Source organism: Lynx canadensis, chromosome C1, assembly GCF_007474595.2.
Source record: "Lynx canadensis isolate LIC74 chromosome C1, mLynCan4.pri.v2, whole genome shotgun sequence".
Classification (NCBI taxonomy): Eukaryota; Metazoa; Chordata; class Mammalia; order Carnivora; family Felidae; genus Lynx; species Lynx canadensis.
The window spans coordinates 160855356-160875480 of NC_044310.1; the positions used below are offsets into that span (position 1 = coordinate 160855356).

Below are 20125 nucleotides of genomic sequence, written 5' to 3' on the forward strand. Positions count from 1 at the left end.
TGCATCTCTTTATAAAATGGTATCTGTTCACTTTGTTTCTGGGATATAGCTTTAGAACTACATTACTTCCATTTCCTATATGGTTTTTACCTTCAGAAAGGCTGAGTAATATCACATTTTTATATATTTAGGTTTCCTTGATTGGTTGTGAAAATTAGCCTGGACTCACATGAGGAAAAATATAAATGGATCCTCCAAGAAATCTTGGCGTATACATAAGCTATTACTAAAAAATGATTCTTTGTGCATTCTTTCACTGAGAACACTAGTAGTCTGAGGATTCATTATTACTCTGATTTGGTAAGTAGGGTAGAGAACAGCAAAAATTTTGTTGACAGTTTCGTAGCCAAAAAGCAATCTAATTTTCTTTAAAATATTAATAACTTTTTTGAAATATTAGTAGCGTTTAATAATATACACTCACATGTACAAATACAACAAGCACAAAAGGATATTTCTTCTTCAGCCATGTTCATTGCTAGACACTGTTCAAGGTACTGGAGCTTGTACTCCAAACAGAAAAAAAAAATTCCCTGCCTTCCTAGAGCTTACATTCCAGTGGAGGCAATCACCAAAATAAATAAGTAAATTGTTATGATTAGAAATATTATGTTAGTAAGTGCTAAGTGCTGAGTGCTATAGAAAAGAAAAGAATGTTGGGTGAAAATGGGTTAGGTGTTGCTGAGAGGACTGAGCAGGACAGGCAGGGTAGGCCCAGTGAGAGGAGAATATGTACTCAGACTTGTGGTAGGTGAGGGATGAGTCATGCCTGGATCTGGGAAAAGAGCAGCCCTGGCAGAAGAAAGGACACCTGTGTGTCTGGAGAAGGGTGAGGAAGAGGGAAGTAGTTGAAGAGGAGGTTCCAAAGGAAATAGGTGACTGGAGTAGGGCACGGGGACTAGAGTATCCACCATTATAGTACCAGACCCATTTCTATTTTGTTTTATTTTTTTAATTTATTTTATTTTATTTTATTTATTTCATTTTATTTAATTATTATTATTATTATTTTTTAATTTTTAGAGAGAGCAGGTTAGAGGGGCAGTGAGAGAATCTTAAGCAGGCTCCATCCACACTCAGCATGGAGCCTGACATGGGGCTTGATCCCATGAACCATGAGATCATGACCTGAGTTCAAATCAAAAGAAACTCTACCAACTGAACCACCCAAGCACCCACCCCCCCCTCAACTTCTCTTTTAAAAAGCCAGAGATTTCCAGCCAGCTGATCCAGTGAGGGGAGGTGTTTTCAAAACTCCCTGCTAAAAATGTGTTCTCCTTCACTGCTTCTCATGGGCGTGATCCTGTGCCTCAGGTGGGTTGGGAAGGGATAAAAGATTGAGAATCACTCTTCTAGGTAAAGTAATGTCCTCCCTGCCTCTCAGTCTCCTGAGTATTCTTCCTTTCTTTTTCCTTCACAAGTCTCCTCTGGTTGCCCAGAAATAGAGCTAAGAAAAGATTATCAGAAGGCTCTGATTGAAGAGATTCCCATTTTCTGTAATCCTCATGACCTAAAGCCCTTAGGGCTCTCCAAATATTTAATGTAGCAGTGGCAGTTTTTTTGAACAGTCATCTCAAATTTGAGTGTAGCACTAGGTACTGTGGAATGATTTTTGAGAGCCCCTGCTTACTCTGGCAAAAATTACATAGAAGAAGAAAAGCTATCAATACAAACTTATCTGGGAAGCAGTTTAAAGAGGCATCAGTTATTTGAGTCATGCCAGAAGCCATTTTAAAAGTTTAAGGAGCCAAAAGAAATTATTTTTAGCTTAATACTAGTAGAGCAAATTATTACCTGGGGAAAATTATGAAAACTTGAAGTGCTCTTTGGGGTCCAGGAAGCAATTTGGCTGGGATCCTGAACCTCTGGCTGGGGGTGTGTTGTAGAGAGACTTATGCCCAGCATTAAGATCCTGTACTGAGTTTAGATACTCATGTACTATCAGAGAAGATTTTTGAAAAGGGCATGTTAAAATTGGGCAAGACTGTACTTTGACTTTATATTTTCATTTTAATTGTAATAAGACAAATTGCAGCACACTGAGCCTGGTCAAAAAGGTTTCTCTCTTCCTCTTCTCACTAACAGCAGGGTTGGCATTATTTAGATATTAGCAGGGCTGTTCCTGCCCTCTGCCTGAATGCAGGCTTTTTCAGCTGTCCAAATAGCCCTGGGGCCCCAGAGCTGGCATCTCTCTCACCGTGGGACAGATGACAGAGTGGTCGTCATTGAAAGGGGGATGGAGGTATTCTGACCCCTCCTGTTGTTCAGCTAGGGCCAAAGTGGTAGTCCAGAGTGACCTGCAGTCAAAACTCTCTTATTTGGGACACTGAGGGGGCAGTTTTCACTTCACTCTTTCATAAAGACATAAAAGCATGCAGTCATGATTTCTAAACAGGGAGGCACGAAGGCCAGGAATTTGCAGACTTCACGTGCTCTGCTCCCTGGTGACAGATGTGCAGGCCATATTTTGGAAGGGTCACACAGGTCTTGGTGTGCCTTGTGACAGTCAGTCTTAGCTGTGAGGATAAAAAGCTGCGGTTGCTCCTGGGTCTCAGGATCCATCAAGGGGATTTTTTTGAGAGTCACCCTGAACACAGGCAGAATTAGGAGCCTAGAGAGAATTTTGGCAATTGAGTTGAGCTATGTGTGAGTGTCTGTGTGTGAGTTTAAAGAAAAAAAAATATTCATTCACATTTGTTGAAGATGGTAAGTAGACTTTATATAAGACCATTCCAATAGGTATCAGACCACTCAGGATTTTACAGTTGACAAGAGATTGGGCTCAACTCTGAGTACAGCTTGGGCAAGTGGGAATTGATAGCCAAGGAGCAGGGTGTCAGTGGGTGGAAAATTACTAAGAGGAAACATCAGGGGTAAGAGGGGGTTTGGCTAAAATGATCTGACAGGATTCTTGCTGAAGACAAGGCTGATTAGGTGTCTCCTGGGGGATGTTGGAAGATGAGGAACCCAATCAGATGTCAGATACTGAGGGTGGAAGTTTCTGGTTACATGGACTTAGCAGGGTTCTTGCTAAAACTGCATTTTACGAGGAAGTACACAGATGGGCCTAAGGAAAGGTTCAGAAGTCTGAGTAAATTTCGTCAACGGTCTTTGTAAGTGTGTATATGTGTGTTTGTGAATGTGTATTTGTATATTTGTGTGTGTATGCATCACTGTATGTACCTGTGTGCCTGTGTGGGTATCTGTGCAAGTGTGTGATTGTGTGTTGTCTGTGTGTGTGTTAGATTGGTGGGTAAGAAACTCATAGGGAGAAGAGTCATTCAGCAGGTCTCCAAGGGGAGGAGCTGTAGCAATACACTACATTTTTAGCACTAAAAATGTATGACCAGACAGTGCTGCGTCTGTAGTTACAAAAAGAGACATTTGAGAAAGAACTGATTTTAGGAAGAATTTACAATAACGCCTTCATGAAGTCTTTGAAGAACTTTCACCCTTCAATGATATCTTCGTAAGTGATGGCTTCCTAATTCCTATTCCTTGTTTTTCTATTTTAATTGTGCTGCTTACAATGTTTCACCTTGGTAATTGCTGTCTGTGTACAAATCTTCCTAACTCAATTTTCACTTCCTTGGTGCAAGAGCCATGCCCTGAGTGCCTTCTGCTCCTCCAATACAGGTACTCGGTAAATATTTGCAGGTTGAATGAATGCATTTTCAACACCTTCATTCTGAATTTTGTTGACGTTGTTGGTAAAACTTGTAATTAATAACGAGTAAACCTCTCAGTATTCTAAGTGGTTAATAATCACATAATTAAAATGATAACATGATAAGTGGTAAACATCTTGAGTTTCAAAGACTTTTGGTATATCCATGTCATCATTGGCATTACAAATGCACGTGATTTTAGTATACTAATACTCATCTAACCTCTGTGTCAAATGTTTTTGCTGGTAAAATAGGGTTCAGAATACCTGCTTCATCTAACAGGGCTGTGGTAATCAACATTTTTAAGGCTCTTTGGAAAATTAGTTAGTGTTCAACTACATAGTGTTTGAGATCTTACTGTTGTAATACTAGAGAGTAAAAGAGGAAAACATACAAGTGTACCTATCTATAAAAGCCTCAAAAGGCACATGAGAATAATAGTACATGTTTTTAAGTACTTTATTCCTTGTTTTCATTAAATACTTCTTTTAAAAGATCTTTGTGGCTAATGATGATGAAGATGATGGTGCTAGTCATAATAATAGCTTCTGTATCCTTTTATAATTTATAAGGCTTACATGAATTACCTTGGATTTAACAGTTGATGAAGGGAGGGGACTAGCTCTTATAACCCTGAGTTATTGTTACAACAAAATTAGTCAAAACAAATGCAAATTTGTTTTTGTAAAAAACAAATGTAAATGCATTTTAATGCAAATGTATTTGGTTAACATCACACCCAATGTTCTAAAATACATTCACTGGTTTTTCAAAAGATACCTGGAAATTAAAAAAATATATATATACAACTGAAGTATTTGAAGAAATAAAGCATCTCACAAGATGACAGTACTACTATAGTCTGTTAGTATGCCCAATTCTTGGCTGAGCCTTCTGTTTATGATTGTAGGAAGGCAGCTGGGCAGAGAGCAGTTCTGCCTCCCCCTCCTTCTTTCTCTTCCCTCTTCCCATACTTTGCACCCCTGTCGGTCTGACTGTTGGATATTGGTATTGCTGTCCTGAGAGGTCCCCCAGAGCTTCTGCTGATGTTAGCTGAGGGGCTTACTCAGCAGATTGATGAGGGGATGGCCTTCCACATGGCAGGGGGTTTGCAAATATTGATTATCATGCAGCCAAACAACAGAAGTCACCTAAGGGTAGATGTTTTTGCTAATTTTATGGTTATTATACATTTTTCTCACAAATGCCTCTGTGTTAATATATGTGTTCTGATTAATCCAGAGACTGGTTAATTAGTCCCTAGATAATCCCAAATTGACTGAATTATAAGATTCAAGAGCATATTAAACTTCCCCATTGCATAATGCATGCAGGCAGCACTGGGAATTCAGAACCTTTGTAATCCCTTGTACACCTGACTGTGGAAGTTCCCATGTACTCTCTCTCTCAAAAGTAAATAAAACATTAAAAAAATTTTTTTTAATTCCATAGATTTTTTTTTTAATTTTTAATGCTTATTTATTTTTGAGACAGTGATGGAGCACGAGTGGGGGAGGGACAGAGAGAGAGAGGGAGACACAGAATCCTAAGCAGGCTCCAGGCTCTGAGCTGTCAGCACAGAGCCTGACGTGGGGCTCGAACTCACGAACCGTGAGATCATGACCTGAGCCGAAGTCGGACACCCAACCGACTGAGCCACCCAGGCGCCCCTAATTCCACAGATTTTGATAATTCATAAGTTAGGTGTGATAAAAAGTTAAGTGTTAAAACCACTCCTCCAAGGATCATAAATACATTTTAATAAAATATTTTTGATGCTGCTAAATAGGCATTATTTACCATTACAATTTATACATTGTACTTAATCATATTTTATCAGAAATATTTTTAGGTTGTGCCTTTTGTACAACTAATTTGGATGGGTTAACGTCTGTCTCATCTTGTTATCTAATTTAGAAAGTTTTTAATGACAGACTGAGATTCATCCTGGAAGAACTGAAGAACCACAGAAGAAAAATACCAAAACCAAGTAGGAAAACAATGATTCACTGGTTTATAAAAGATGAGATCCAAATGGGGTTTACCAAATAAATAAATGAATGGCAGTATCTCCAAGAAGACAAAATTTACATGTTTGAAACATGAAATATTAACATAATCAGATAAGATGGCAAAAAGATACGGAATCAATTGGATTTCATGTGGCTTTTTTTTAATGTTTATTTATTTTTGAGAGAGAGAGAGAGAGAGAGTGTGTGCACACCTGAGCTGGGGAGGGGCAGAGAGAAAGAGAAGGGGGTGGGATCTGAAGTGGGCTCTGTGCTGATAGCAGCAAGCCCAATGTGGGGCTTGAACTCATGAGCCCTGAGATCATGACCGGAGTCGAAGTTGGACTCTTAACCCACTGAGCCACCCAGGTGCCCTGTTATCAATTGGATTTCAGAGAAGAGAGACTTTTTTTTAATTAGTATTTTTTTTAATTTTATTTTTTATTTTTTAAAATTTACATCCAAATTAGTTAGCATATAGTGCAACAATGATTTCAGAAGTAGATTCCTTAGTGCCCCTTACCCATTTAGCCCATGCTCCCTCCCACAACCCCTCCAGCAACCCTCAGTTTGTTCTCCATATTTATGAGTCTCTTCTGTTTTGTCCTCCTCCCTTTTTTATATTATTTTTGTTTCCCTTCCCTTATGTTCATCTGTTTTGTCTCTTAAAGTGCTCATATGAGTGAAGTCATATGATTTTTGTCTTTCTCTGACTAAGTTCACTTAGCATAATACCCTCCAGTTCCATCCACGTAGTTGCAAATGGCAAGATTTTATTGTTTTTGATTGCCGAGTAATACTCCATTGTGTATATATACCACATCTTCTTTATCCATTCATCCATCGATGGACATTTGGGCTCTTTCCGTACTTTGGCTATTGTTGTTAGTGCTGCTATAAACATGGGGGTGCATGTGTCCCTTCGAAACAGCACACCTGTATCCCGTGGATAAATGCCTAGTAGTGCAATTGCTGGGTCGTAGGGTATTTCTATGTTTAGTTTTTTGAGGAACATCCATACTGTTTTCCAGAGTGGCTGCACCAGCTTGCATTCCCACCAACAATGCAGAAGAGATCCTCTTTCTCCACATCCTCGCCAACATCTGTTGTTGCCTGAATTGTTAATGTTAGCCATTCTGACAGGTGTAAGGTGGTATCTCCCTGTGGTTTTGATTTGTATTTCCCTGATGATGAGTGATGTTGAGCATTTTTTCATGTGTCGGTTGGCCATCTTGATGTCTTCTTTGGAGAAGTGTCTATTCATGTCTTTTGCCCATTTCCTCACTGGATTATTTGTTTTCTGGGGTGTTGAATTTGATAAGTTCTTTATAGATTTTGGATACTAATCCTTTATCTGATATGTCATTTGCAAATATCTTCTCCCATTCTGTCGTTTGCCTTTTAGTTTTGCTGATTGTTTCCTTCGCTGTGCAGAAGCTTTTTATTTTAATGAGGTCCCAGTGGTTCATTTTTGCTTTTGTTTCCCTTGCTTCTGGAGACATGTTGAGTAAGAAGTTGCTGTGGCCAAGATCAAAGAGGTTTTTGCCTGCTTTCTCCTTGAGGATTTTGATGACTTCCTGTCTTACATTGAGGTCTGTCATCCATTTTGAGTTTCTTTTTGTGTATGGTATAAGAAAGTGGTCCAGATTCATTCTTCTGCATGTTGCTGTCCAGTTTTCCTAGCACCACTTGCTGAAGAGGCTGTCTTTATTCCATTGGATATCTTTTCCTGCTTTGTCAAAGATTAGTTGGCCATACGTTTGTGGGTCCATTTCTGGGTTCTCTCTTCTGTTCCATTGATCTGAGTGTCTGTTCTTGTGCCAGTACCATACTGCCTTGATGGTTACAGCTTTGTAGTATAGCTTGAAGTCTGGGATTGTGATGCCTCCTGCTTTGGTTTTCTTTTTCAAGATTGCTTTGGCTAGTCAGGGTCTTTTCTCATTCCATACAAATTTTAGGATTATTTGTTCTAGCTCTGTGAAGAATGCTGGTGTTATTTTTTTTTTTTTAATTTTTTTTTTCAACGTTTATTTATTTTTGGGACAGAGAGAGACAGAGCATGAACGGGGGAGGAGCAGAGAGAGAGGGAGACACAGAATCGGAAACAGGCTCCAGGCTCTGAGCCATCAGCCCAGAGCCTGACGCGGGGCTCGAACTCTGCTGGTGTTATTTTGATAGGGATTGCATTGAATATGTAGATCGCTTTGGGTCGTATCGACATTTTAACAATATTTGTTCTTCCTATCCAGGAGCATGGAATCTTCTTCCAATTTTTTGTGTCTTCTTCAATTCTTTCACAAGCTTTCTGTAGCTTTCAGCGGATAGATTTTTCACCTCTTTGGTTAGATTTATTCCTAGGTCAGAGAAGAGAGACACTATAAGGAAAAGCTCCATGAAGGAAGTGAACACCAAGCTGGACATAAGGAAATGAGTCAATGTGAGAAAGTAACTTCCTGTCTGTATTGTTTTTTATTGCTGTGGAACATATTACCACAAACTTAGTGGCTCAGAACAGCATACATTTATTATCTTGCCATTTCCATGGGGCAAGTTCCTGGACATGCTTGTCTGAATCCTCTGCTTAGGGTCTTAAAGGCTGAAATCAAGGTGCTTACTGGGCTGTACTCTTTTCTGGGGCTTAGGGACACCTTTTAAGCTCACATAGTTGTTGGTAGAATTAAGTTCATTGCAGCTGTAGGACTGAGATCCCTGTTTTCTTGCTGGCTGCCAGCCAGGGGTCTCACGTATTCCTCACCATGCCGCTCTCTTGCAACATGGCAGTGTCCTTCTTCAAGGCCAGCAGAAGAATCTCCCACTTCCTCCACTTGATTGGAAGTGGATGATTCACTTGATTATGTCAGGCCCACTAGGGGAAAAAAACCTCCCTTTTGATTAACTTGAAGTCAACTGATTAGGAACCCTAATTATATCTGCAAAATCTCTTTATCTCTGTCATAACATAATCATGGGAGTGATAGCTTTACACTTTTGCCATGCTCCTATGGACCAAAAGCAAATTCCAGCTCCTGCCCACACCCAAAGACATTATACGAGGATGTGGGTCATTGGTGGTCGATCTAAGATCCTGCCTATCACCGTGTCTTCTTTTGTAAATGATTCTTTCTATTGTTTTTGAACATGTTTTAAAAGTGAGGTTTTTTTTCCTTTTTAAGCGATTTGAAAAATGGTCCTGGGGTGTCACATGCCAGGCTAAGAAAAATAACTTCTCTGAATTTGGAGCTTTCACTTACTTTTACTTGAGGGAGCAGCTGTACACATTTATTAAGGGAATGGAAAGTGAGTTATAATTAGAGAAGCCCACATCATCATTTTGAAATACTGCAAGAGCTTCTGAACTGGTCTCTTACCTGCTGGTCTTTATTCCCTCACATCTGCCTCTACTTGCCAAGGTGATCTTTCAAAGTCCACACCCAACCATGCCACTACTCTTCTTAAAATACTTATGCTGGCTGTTAGATGGAACCCAGCTCTCCAGCCTCCTGGGAGGGGACTGCCATGCTGTTCAGCTTCATGTCCCAACACAAGCTTCACGTGCCTTTCATTCACACGGAACTGAGGCAGTGGCAGGAGGAGTTAAGAGGAGGGGGTGGATTTGAAAGACATTAAGTAGGTAGAATTACCTGCATGTGGGGAGGGTGAGGATGAGGCTGCTCCATCCATGGGAATAAGGAGTGCAGGTGCAGTAGCAGATGTAGGAGAGAAGAAGAGTTAGTTTGAGGTTGCCGTAGAGCCCCACCGTCACACACCAAGGACTTGTGGCAAGCTTCGCTATCTACTGGGTGCTGTGGAATCTATAAAAGAAGTGCCAGGCATGACCTCTACAGAGATGAAAATCCATGTGGCATTAGGAAATTGTGGATTCACAAGAGAAGAGGGGCAAAGAAGGATTATCACCAGTGGTAGATTAGAGAGGTGGGATGGTAAAAATGTTAGTTAATAGCTGAATGCAATTTTCTGCATTCCATGGAGTACCCAGTAAAAGCAATGACAGATAAAACATTGCTTTTCATTGTTTCTGTGGCTTCAGTGTTTATACATGGGGGAAACATTATTAGGATCTCATCTGGGGATGCCTGAAGAAAATATCAGGAAGAGAGGTTTCAAAGTTGTTCTGGTTATCTCAAATTAGCTTTGTCTTTTCAAGTGTCTTTGGTCACCTGGCCTTATACAATCTTGTTACGAATCTTGAAGTTCTTTTGTGCTTGTTTTGGACTGTATGGAAGTACTTACATTTTTCTTCTGCTTTCTATTTCTTCTGGAGAATGTTGGGCCAAAAATGTTTTTAAGCTGTCTGCCTTCCTAATGTGAGACGTGCTCTAGGAAGAATGTACAAAAATGGGATGCTGCTTTCCTTTTTAATGGAAGATGGATTCTAATCCCCACGTATCTTTTTTCCTGTGAAACTAAGTAGAATCCACCATGTCGATGCCCAGTTAATTTCCAGCTCATCTGGTCCTCGTGATTCTTCCCATGGTCGTTTAAATGCTGTCATTGCTTTAGACCTGCAGGCCAGTGTCAGAATGCTGTGGCAGCAGCCCATGGAGTTCACACGGCTGCTTGCTGTGTCTGGGTGTGACTTCCTACTGGTGCCAACACTGCCTCCTGTGAAGTGCGCCCCGCTGGCATGGCTCCTCACCGAGGGGTGCCTCTGCCAGTTGCGGTCGCCCTCAGTGCCTGTGAAACGCATTCTCACTGAGCACACAAAGACACTTGTTGAAATTCATTTGTACCCCTTGATTAACTGCTCAAGTTCTAGCCCCTGTTTCAAAGCCCCTTCACTTTGGGAACATACCTTCTGGTAGGGAATTGATAAAGCCCTAACAAATGGCCAATAGGTGGAAGGAGGCTCTTGTTCTGATGGGCCGTATCTTCCCTAATAAATCCTGCAAACCTTCCACCTCTTTCAGGAACTTGGTTATCTCATAAACTGGGCACTAATGTATCAGGATTTCCCCTCCTCCTTTCTGGGAAGCAGAGTCCAAGCCCTTTCACTAGAGGTTAGTTGGAAGGCTAGCCAAAGTTGTGGGCACACTCTTTAAGTTTAGTTTTCTTGGGCCTGAAAGTGTGATGGAGGCAGGTGAAGAGCCTCTTAAGTAAGCTTTCATGAGTTTAGGTCTTCCCCTTAGGGACGGTCTTCTGTTCATGTTCTCTAAAAATGGTCATCTCTCATGGTGGGATCTGTCTTCCTCCTACATTGTCCCAAGTTCCTTGGAACTCTGGTGCATCCAGTCCTGACTTCTGTGTTGGTCTAGGTGCTAATAAGTGATTCTGTGATAACAGTCCCCCAACCCTACATACATACACACATACACATGTACACACACCCCCCAAATCTCAGTAGCTTCACCCAATGGAGGTTTATTTGTCACTTGCACAAAGTCTCCATCTTGTGGCTATAACATCTGAAACACATACTTTCTGTATTAGTTTCCTAGGACTCTCAAATAAAATACCACAAGCTAGGTGGATTTAAAAAACATTTTTGGTGTTTTTGTGTTTGGTGTTTGGTGGTCTCACAGTTTTGGTGACTGGAAGTCCAAAATCAAGTTGTTAGCAGGGCCACGTTCTCCTGATGGCTCTAGAGGAGGACCCTTTCTTGCTCCTTTGTAGTTTCTGGTGGTTGCCAGCAATTCTCGGGGTTCCTTGGCTTGTAGTTGCATTACTTCAATCTCTGCCTCTACCTTCACATGGCCATCTTCCCTGTGTTTCCGTGCCTCAATTCCCTTCTTTTTATAAGAACACCAGTCCTTGGATTATGGCCCACCCTAATCAGTATGACTGATTAAGTTGATTACATCTGCAAAGGCCTTATTTCCAAATAAGGCCACACTCACAGATATTGTATGTTAGGACTTCGACATATTTTATGGGAGGGACACAATTTAACCTCTAATGCTGTAGAGTTGTGGCTTAGGAAAAGAGAGATGGAAGACATCCTGTGGCTCTTAACAGTCTCATCTCAGAAGTAATAAAGGACAGTTTGTTCACAGTCCACTAGCCACAACATGACTCCAACATAACTGCAAGGGAAGATGGTAAATTCAGGGAAGCACATGGGTATTCAGTGAGAATTACTGGTCTCAGTCACATCCTTGACCAGCTCATTTCTTCTGGTCACACATGAGGCTGCATGGTTTCTGTGAAATGTGAAATATCTGTCAAGGAACACCATATGATCCTGCAAAGCATATTGTAAGAATGGACTTTGAAAACTGCTTAAAGGAAAGAAAGGAAACAGTTTTTATAATACGTAAAACTCTCCTGTTTTTGTTTGGTTTTTTGGTTCATCTTAATCCAGAGAATACAAGATGGTGGTCAACAAGTTGGATCTAGTCCATAGATGGTGTGTGTGTGTGTGTGTGTGTGTGTGTGTGTGTGTGTGTAGTCTACACAATGTTTAAGAAATGTAAACAAAGATCTAGATACCTTTCCTTAAATAGTTGGAAGATATGACAACATCTGGGCCCATGTGTCCACAGAAAACCAATAATAAGGAAAACAGCTAAGTAAGACCTGTTCCTTTTAGCAGTCCCATCTCTGCAGTTCATTCTGATGCCCACCATTCCCTAGAGTATTGCCAACATTGAGGCTTGGTATCAGCTCTTATTTATCTTTGAGCTTTCACCATTGTTTTCATATAGTAGAGATCTTTTCCCCTTATATTTGGCTCTTTTTACCTATTTGATTTATCTGATTGGCCACTGCCAATCAGACATTTGTGTTTGTGACTTCCAATTTTAAATAAAACCTGAGTTTTCATGTATCTTATCACATCCTGGTGCTTCTAAAGGATTAAGCAATACCCAGAAGCTTGAACTGTGCTTGAACTCATGACTCAGAGACTGATTCCCACTTTAGCCATCTGTAAAGGAAAAACTCCCGTGTTTCCTTCACTGTCTCCACTACTATGGTAACCCAACACTTCTGACACCAATGTGTGGGTTTTCCACAGCAAGCAATTCTGAGACACTGGCTGAGTCTCCTACAGTTCAACTCAATTCAATTCAATTCAATTGTGACACTATCTACCTGGACAGAGCATCAGATCCCCCAGGTTATGGGCTCAGCCCACCAGACTGCCCTGTCAGAAACACTTCAGATGCCAATTAAAAGTCCAGGTTGTCACCTGTGCTGGCCAGCCACTGTAAATCAGAGAGGTTCCTACACCCTTTACCTGGGGTTTGATTAATGTACTACAGTGGCTCACAGAACTCAGGAAAAAGTATACTTACTAGTTTGCTGTTTTTTTTCTTTTTTATCTTTTTTTATATAAAAAAAATATAATTTAGGAACAGCCAGATGGAAGAGATGCATAAGGCAAGGTGTAGGAAGGAGCATGGAGCTTCCATGATCTTTCCCAGCATGTCATTTTCCCCAAATCTTCACATGTTCACCAACGTGGAAGTTGTCCGAGCCCCATAGTTCAGGGATTTTTATGGAGGCTTCATTATGTAGGCATGGCTGATTAAATCATTGGCCTTTGGTGATTGAACTCAATCTGCAGACTTCTCCCCAGATGTTAGGAGGTGGGCCTGCAAGTTTCAGCCCTCTAATCACATGGTTGGTTCCCTTAGCAACCAGCCTCCATCCTTAGGTTACCTAAGGGTTTTCCAAATGTTACCTTAGTAACATAAATGCAGTTGTAAAGAGAGGGTCTTGTTATAAATAATAAGACAGCCATTTTACCTTTATGCCTCTGAAATATCTCAGGAACAAAGGACAAAAGACCAACTAGCATAACAGAAGATGCCCCTATGGCTCTTATGTAGAAAATCACAAGAGTTTTAGGAGCTATGTATAAGGAACAGTGGGTAGAGACCACTATATTCCTTACTATAAATCAAGAGTATTACACCATCTGTAATAGTTGTGATTTAAGGTGAATAGTTAACAAAAGCCTAGCCTAAGCACAGCCTAACCTGTGATGGGGATAAGTGTATAAATGTTTGCAATGAAATACTTGTAATTGGGATGGTTGCATAAACTTGAATATAATTAACATAATGCATATTGATTGAAGTAAATCCTTATTGATACAGCTTTTTGTGCCTTTTCTCCCCTTTATAGACCATTGGAACGATCCAGTGAAGATGTGGATATCATCTTTACAAGGCTGAAAGAAGTTAAGGCTTTTGAGAAATTTCATCCAAATCTTCTTCATCAGATTTGTTTATGTGGTTATTATGAGAATCTGGAAAAAGGAATTACATGTAAGAAATGCGACTTCAGTGGAGTATTTTCATGTATGGTTTGTGCTCATTTGCAGTTATCCTATGGGGCTAGATAACACATGGAGTATTTATGTGCCAAATATTTGAGCTTCAACCAAAGGTATTAGGCTGACATTTCCCTTTGCTTTGTTTATTCATTTCCCTGTAGGCATTTCCTTCACTTTATTCACAGCATGTAAATGGATCTTCCAGGGTAGCTTGGAAGATAGATCTAGAAGGATGTACTGATTCATATATTCAGCTAAATCCTTAGACACTCAAATATAAAAAGTAAAATGATCAGGTAACAGCTGTATTTAAAAAATATTTTTGGGGTGCCTGGGTGGCTCAGTGGGTTGGGCCTCTGACTTTGGCTCAGGTCATGATCTCATGATTCGTGGGTTTGTGCCCCGTGCCAGGCTCTGTGCTGACAGCTAAAAGCCGGGAGCCTGTTTCAGATTCTGTGTCTCCCTCTCTTTCTGCCCCTTCCCAGCTTGTGCTCTCTCTCTCAAAAATAACTATTTAAAAAAATTTTTTTTTGAAAAAGTAAAAAAAAAAATTTATCATTAAAAAAGAATGCTTTTCCATCTGTTGGGACACTTTTATGCTGCAGCCACAGAAAACCCCCAACCAACTATCATGAATATCAGTTATTCAAGAGGGAAAATTCAAGGAAGGAAAAATTAATTAGTCATATTCAAGAAGTCTTGAGATAGGAGGGCTTCAGAGTTAATTAAGTGACTCAAAGACATTACTAAGGTCATATGGCTCTCCCATTTTGTTTTTGTTTTTGTGTTTGTTTTTGTTTTGTATATGTTTTGCCATGCATCCTCAGGTGTTGGCTTTTGTTCTCAGACTTGACCCAAATGATTGACAGCTATAGCAGTTAGAGATATTACATGTATTGGGAGGGGAAATTCCCCCCTACCCTTCATGATTCTTTTGGCTGGTCCAGTAAATTGACACAAGACAGATTAACAGGAGAAAAAAAAATTAATTTCATACATGCAGTGGTCTCACAGATATGGGACCTAAGAAGTAACCATAGCAATCTGTTTATATACCTTTTAGATAAAGAAACACTAGGTTTGTAGAAAACCAATGACAAAGAAACTTAGACTTGGGTACTAATTAGTGAAGAAACTAAGCACGGTTTGTTTATAAAACCTTCTCAGCCCTGAATTCTCTATCTCTGGTGATAAGGATGTCTATCTCCTGGTGCAGGAAGGGTACCTTTCACATGGGAGACTTATTTCCTCCTTTCTGGGGGACACAGTAAAGGGTCAGAATGTCCTTGCACTGACTGTTTCTCAATCAGCTTTAATTCAAAATAATCAATATGCCACTTTGGCCTTGAGCCCCATCACATGCCAATACAAAGATATCCTGTTGTGTCTATTTTCCTCTTGTGTCTATTTTCAGAAGTCCCCAGTAGACTTCCTGTTTGCTGGCCAGAATTGCATCATATGCCCACATCTAAACTGATCACTGTCAGAGATAATTGGATCACTGTGATTGGTTTGGACCAATCATGATTACTCCAGTGGAGCTAGGGAAGAAACCCTATGCTCAGAGCTCATAGTCCTGTAGAGGAAGGTGGAAACTTGTATAAAATCTGTGTTAACTTAGATAAGAGGAGGGGAGGTATCATTCTGAGTGGGAGACCAACAGGGTCTGTCAGATATTACTGTAGAAAATGTGGAAGACAAGCAAAATAAAAATCATGTACAATCCCCAAACCCAGAGATTGCTATTAACACTTTATGTGTTTCCTTCAAGATGTCTTCCCACGTGTATCCATGCAAACATAGTCATACTTCTATTTAAAAAGTCATCTATACATATTGTTTTCAGCCCAGTATATCTTTTTCTTATAGATATCGGAAACTTCATTCTTTTGGGGATGAGACTCTATTTTCTGTTTCTTAAAACCATTTTCAAAATGAATCCTCCATGATTCATTTTGTAATGTAAAATTGATTGGCAAGTGAGAATGTCTTTGGGGGTCAAAAAGTTCATGACAGGGAAAACCCTAACTCTCAATAAAGTCACTTACAAAGACTGGGAATAGCAGAGTTATTGGAGAGGCCAGCTATAAACCCCTTAATCTCTCCTCTTAAGCTTATTATTGCACTTGTGTGGGGTGCCATTGTTGTTCTTGTCTTTCTGAAGCATGTCTGGGAGAGTTTAGAGCAGCTTGTCGTCATTATTATAATGGCTTCTAGAAGCTTGCTCTTACGCAGGGAGTGCTAGCCTTGCCAGAACTCAGCTGTCCCACTGAGTTGTCATGTGATTCATTTAGTCACTTGACTTCTGACTCTAATTGCGAAACGAATTTTAAAATATCAGATCATTCAATCTAGTTATTTAGCCAGGATATTTAAAAGGATAGTTGGATTTGTATGAGATTTTTGAACCTGTATTTCAGAATGATTTTCCAAAGTACTGGTCTTAACATGGTATAAGAACTAAGGTTCTATCTAAATATCTAAGTTTTCTTTCTAAGATTACAAAAGTAAAATAAAATTGGGTTCAGAAATTTCTGATGAGAGTTATTTCCAAAGAGTAGTTAACTCCTAATGCCTAAAAGCAATGAATTTATAAAGCAAATAAGAAAATGGACAGTGATGGGGCGCCTGGGTGGCTCAGTAGGTTGAGCATCTGACTTTGGCTCAGGTCATGATCTCACAGCTCGTGAGTTCGAGACCCGCGTTGGGCTCCGTGTTGACAGCTCAGAGCCTGAAGCCTCCTTCCGATTCTGTGTCTCCCTCTCTCTCTGTCCTCCCCCTCTCGTGTTCTGTCTCTCTCACTCTCTCAAAAATAAATAAATGTTAAAAAAATTTAGAAAGTGGACAGTGACAATACTAGTTAAAAATTTTAAAGCAGATTTTATTTTTCTTACTCATTTATTGGTTAGCTTAAAAGGAGACATTCTATTAAAAACTACTTTTAATGCAAATAGATTTAGGAAATGAGGGTGATAGGATAGAATTTTGTTGAATCAAATAACCTTGTTAATATGTACCCCATCTAGAGTAATAATTTTCTAAGAATTGCAATACAATGAAATGTATTTAAGATAAATTACATAGAACATTAGTGAATTCTTAAATTCAAAGGATCTTCTAGCATTTAGGGTTATCATCCCTTATTACTCTGTAAATATGAAAGAGTTCCCTTTAATAGAGTTCCACTTCATAGAATAAATAAGATATAGCTTTGTTGATAGATGAGGAAAAGAGAAATACGTCAAGCTTTTCTGAGAACAGATAGAGGAGGGGTGGTAAGCTTTGCTAGATCCAAGTCATGCTTATAATGACCAGTGGTCATATGGTAAAATCAGCTTATATTGGTATATTTACCTTACTGTTTCTTTTTCAGTATTTCGCCAGGGTGATATTGGAACAAACTGGTATGCTGTCCTGGCAGGGTCTTTGGATGTGAAAGTATCTGAGACCAGCAGTCACCAGGTAAGATACCTTATCTTTTTTTTTTTTTTAAGTAGGATTTATTAGTATTATTTTTAAAGACACATTAGGTCTATATATTTTATGCCATCAAAATTACATTTTCAAACTTTCAAAATGGCCTCTCTCCCATAGGAAGGAGTTCAACAAGTGTTTGTTGAATTCTTTTATTAAGTTACTCGAGAAGCATATATATTGCATGTTTTCCATGGTTTGAGTATGGTGACAGGTATTGGAACACGAAGTGCAAGAACACATTGCCTGCCTTTCAGGAGCTTGCTATCTGTTGGGAAATGCAAACAATTCAATTGCACAGTTATATATTGATGTTGTGTAAGTTGAAATGTGAGCAAAGGGGACAGAGAATTAAGTCTTCCTGGGTGTCTCCTCCTTCCTCCTTCTGGTATCCTAACTTTTCTGTGTCCTAGATGTGATCCCTCATCAGCCCTGTAGGTGCCACAGCGATGCAGGAGAAATGTGCTTGATACAGTCTCCCTAAAAATCTTTCACAGTTGCTCTGCCTCATCTTCTCAAATGTGGAAGGGCTAATAATATATATGTATTTTCCTAAAGTGTGCTACTTGCTTACTTGATCTTCATTAGTGACCTTTGAGGAGCTTAGCATCCTAGGAGATAAAATTCATTTTCTCTCTTTTCCTCTCACAATATTTGTGAATATTTAAAATTGAACCCAGACTCTTCTTTCACATCTGCAATGACCCTTGTTCATCCTTATCCTTGGGGCCCAAATGTACAGAACTTTCCTGTTTGGAGTCAGGAACCTTGAATCTCAGAAGTCTAAAGGCCACCTTCAAGCCTCAGTATGAAAACGGCCCAAGTTTTCTACCTGCATATTCAGGATTCATATAAAAACTGATGGAAGAGAATTGGCTAATTGTAAAATCAGAAAAAATTATCAAGAAAAATGTATAAATCAGCCAAGGGAATAAATAGCCTACAGCCAAGTATCATGTTTAAGACTCTGTCTCTAAGCCTTTTTCATATGTAATATACTCCAAATGGAGACGCATTTATGATGCATTATATCTGAGATTAAAGATTTTCAGGCATATGTGTGCATATTGGAGTTGGGGGTAGCCAACCATTTAAAAATGGAAAAGTATCCTAAAGATTGTTGATAAGGTGGGCATTTAGAGTTTGGAATATAGCTGCCGATGTTATTCCCACTGTTATGGATGGGCAGAGTCTCAGGCCAGTGCCCAAGTCCTGCTTAACCCATAGATACTTTTTCTGCACATCACTACATAGAACTTTCCATTACAAACTGCCTGGGACCTGTGCCTGTCAGCCTTGTTGGTACTGTCCCTCTCCCCTTCTCTCACAGAGCCAGTTATCTCCTGGAGTTCAGATGCCGAGGTGAGAGGTGAGTTTTTTATTCTTGTAAGCTGCCTCACTTTCTCAATGAACTGAGAGAACAACTACATTTCTTGGATATTTGCTATGTGCAGGGCAGTGTTCTAAGCACCTGATAGGTATTTATTTACTCCTTTAATCCTCACAACAACCCTACGGGGTAGGTCATATTACTGTTCTCGTTTAACAGATGAGGCAGTTGAGGCCCTGACTGGTTAAATAACTTGCCCCAAGTAACCTATATAGAAATTGGGGGAACCACACTTCAAACCCAAGAAGTTAGCACCTGAACATAGGCTCTTAGACACTGCTCTGTAATTTTGACTCAAAAGAACTGTGATGAGGGTTTCCTGGGTGGCTGAGTCAGTTAAGGGTCCAACTTTTGATCTCAGCTCGGTTGCTGATTTCAGGGTCGTGAGTTCAAGCCCTACATTGGCCTCTGCTCTAGGTGTAAAGCCTACTGAAAAAAATGTGGTGACTCATGCAAGTTCCCTCTTTCTGGTATGTGTCATCTTTTCAGATTTCCCCATGTCTCTTATCTCTGCACACCTTCCACCTGCAGACTGTTGTCCTGGAGGGGATCCTCGGGCTCCTTGCCCAGGGCTGTTCCTGATGTTTACCTTAACCGGGTCTCACTTGTATGGAGGTGTGGAGGGGACAGGGCCTGTAGAGAATGGTTCTCCTTGCTCCTCCAGGTGGTTGTGAATGAGTGCTGATGGAGAGAGGGGAAGAACTGGAAAGAGATGGTGAGGAAAGAGAGGAAAGGGGACAAAGATGAGAATTAAGGGGGAGAAAGGTGAGAAGGAAAGGGAAAGAGAAGAAGGAAAAAGGCAGAGCAGATGTACCTAAGGGATGATAAATAACGTCAGCATGAATATACTGACACATCAAATGTTCAAAGCTGACATGAGATTTTGATGGTATTAAGATAGTATGGCCAGAAGCTCCTGGAATATTGCCCTGGACCAATTTTCTCATCATGGGGTTCTAGCAAGAATAGATGAGTAACACTTTGTTATTAACTGTGGGGTTTTAAAAATCTTAACAGACTTTTAACTTTAGCTGTGGTTTTGATCTCAGACCCAATTCCTAAGCTGGGCTTGGTCTTCTCTTAAGTTGTTAGGAGTTACTAGCTGTATACCAGATCTGGTTTACTGCCTCCTGTGTACTTCACCCCACACTGTCCAACCAGGGTTTTCTGGGTTGATTTATATCACTAAGATATACGGAAGAGAAAGCTCATTGATGTCTACATCCTTCACCTCTCCAAAGAGGAGTCTGAGAAACAGAGAGGGCCCAGCCTTCCAGCCAACTCAGACGGTCACCCGCAGGACATGGTTACAGCCACCTGGGAGAAAGAAGCTAAAGAGAATGAG

The 20125-nt window shown here is 40.1% G+C and overlaps 1 protein-coding gene across 2 annotated transcripts in view; it reads left to right on the plus strand.

Annotated features, from left to right (window-relative positions):
* RAPGEF4 (Rap guanine nucleotide exchange factor 4) overlaps positions 1–20125 on the plus strand; it is a 292034-nt gene that overhangs the window by 34584 nt on the left and 237325 nt on the right. For both annotated transcript variants that reach the window (XM_030326351.1, XM_030326353.1), the window contains exons 2-3: positions 13766–13908; positions 17290–17378. In XM_030326351.1, the coding sequence (XP_030182211.1) occupies positions 13766–13908; positions 17290–17378 (232 nt within the window). The remainder of the gene's footprint in view (positions 1–13765; positions 13909–17289; positions 17379–20125) is intronic.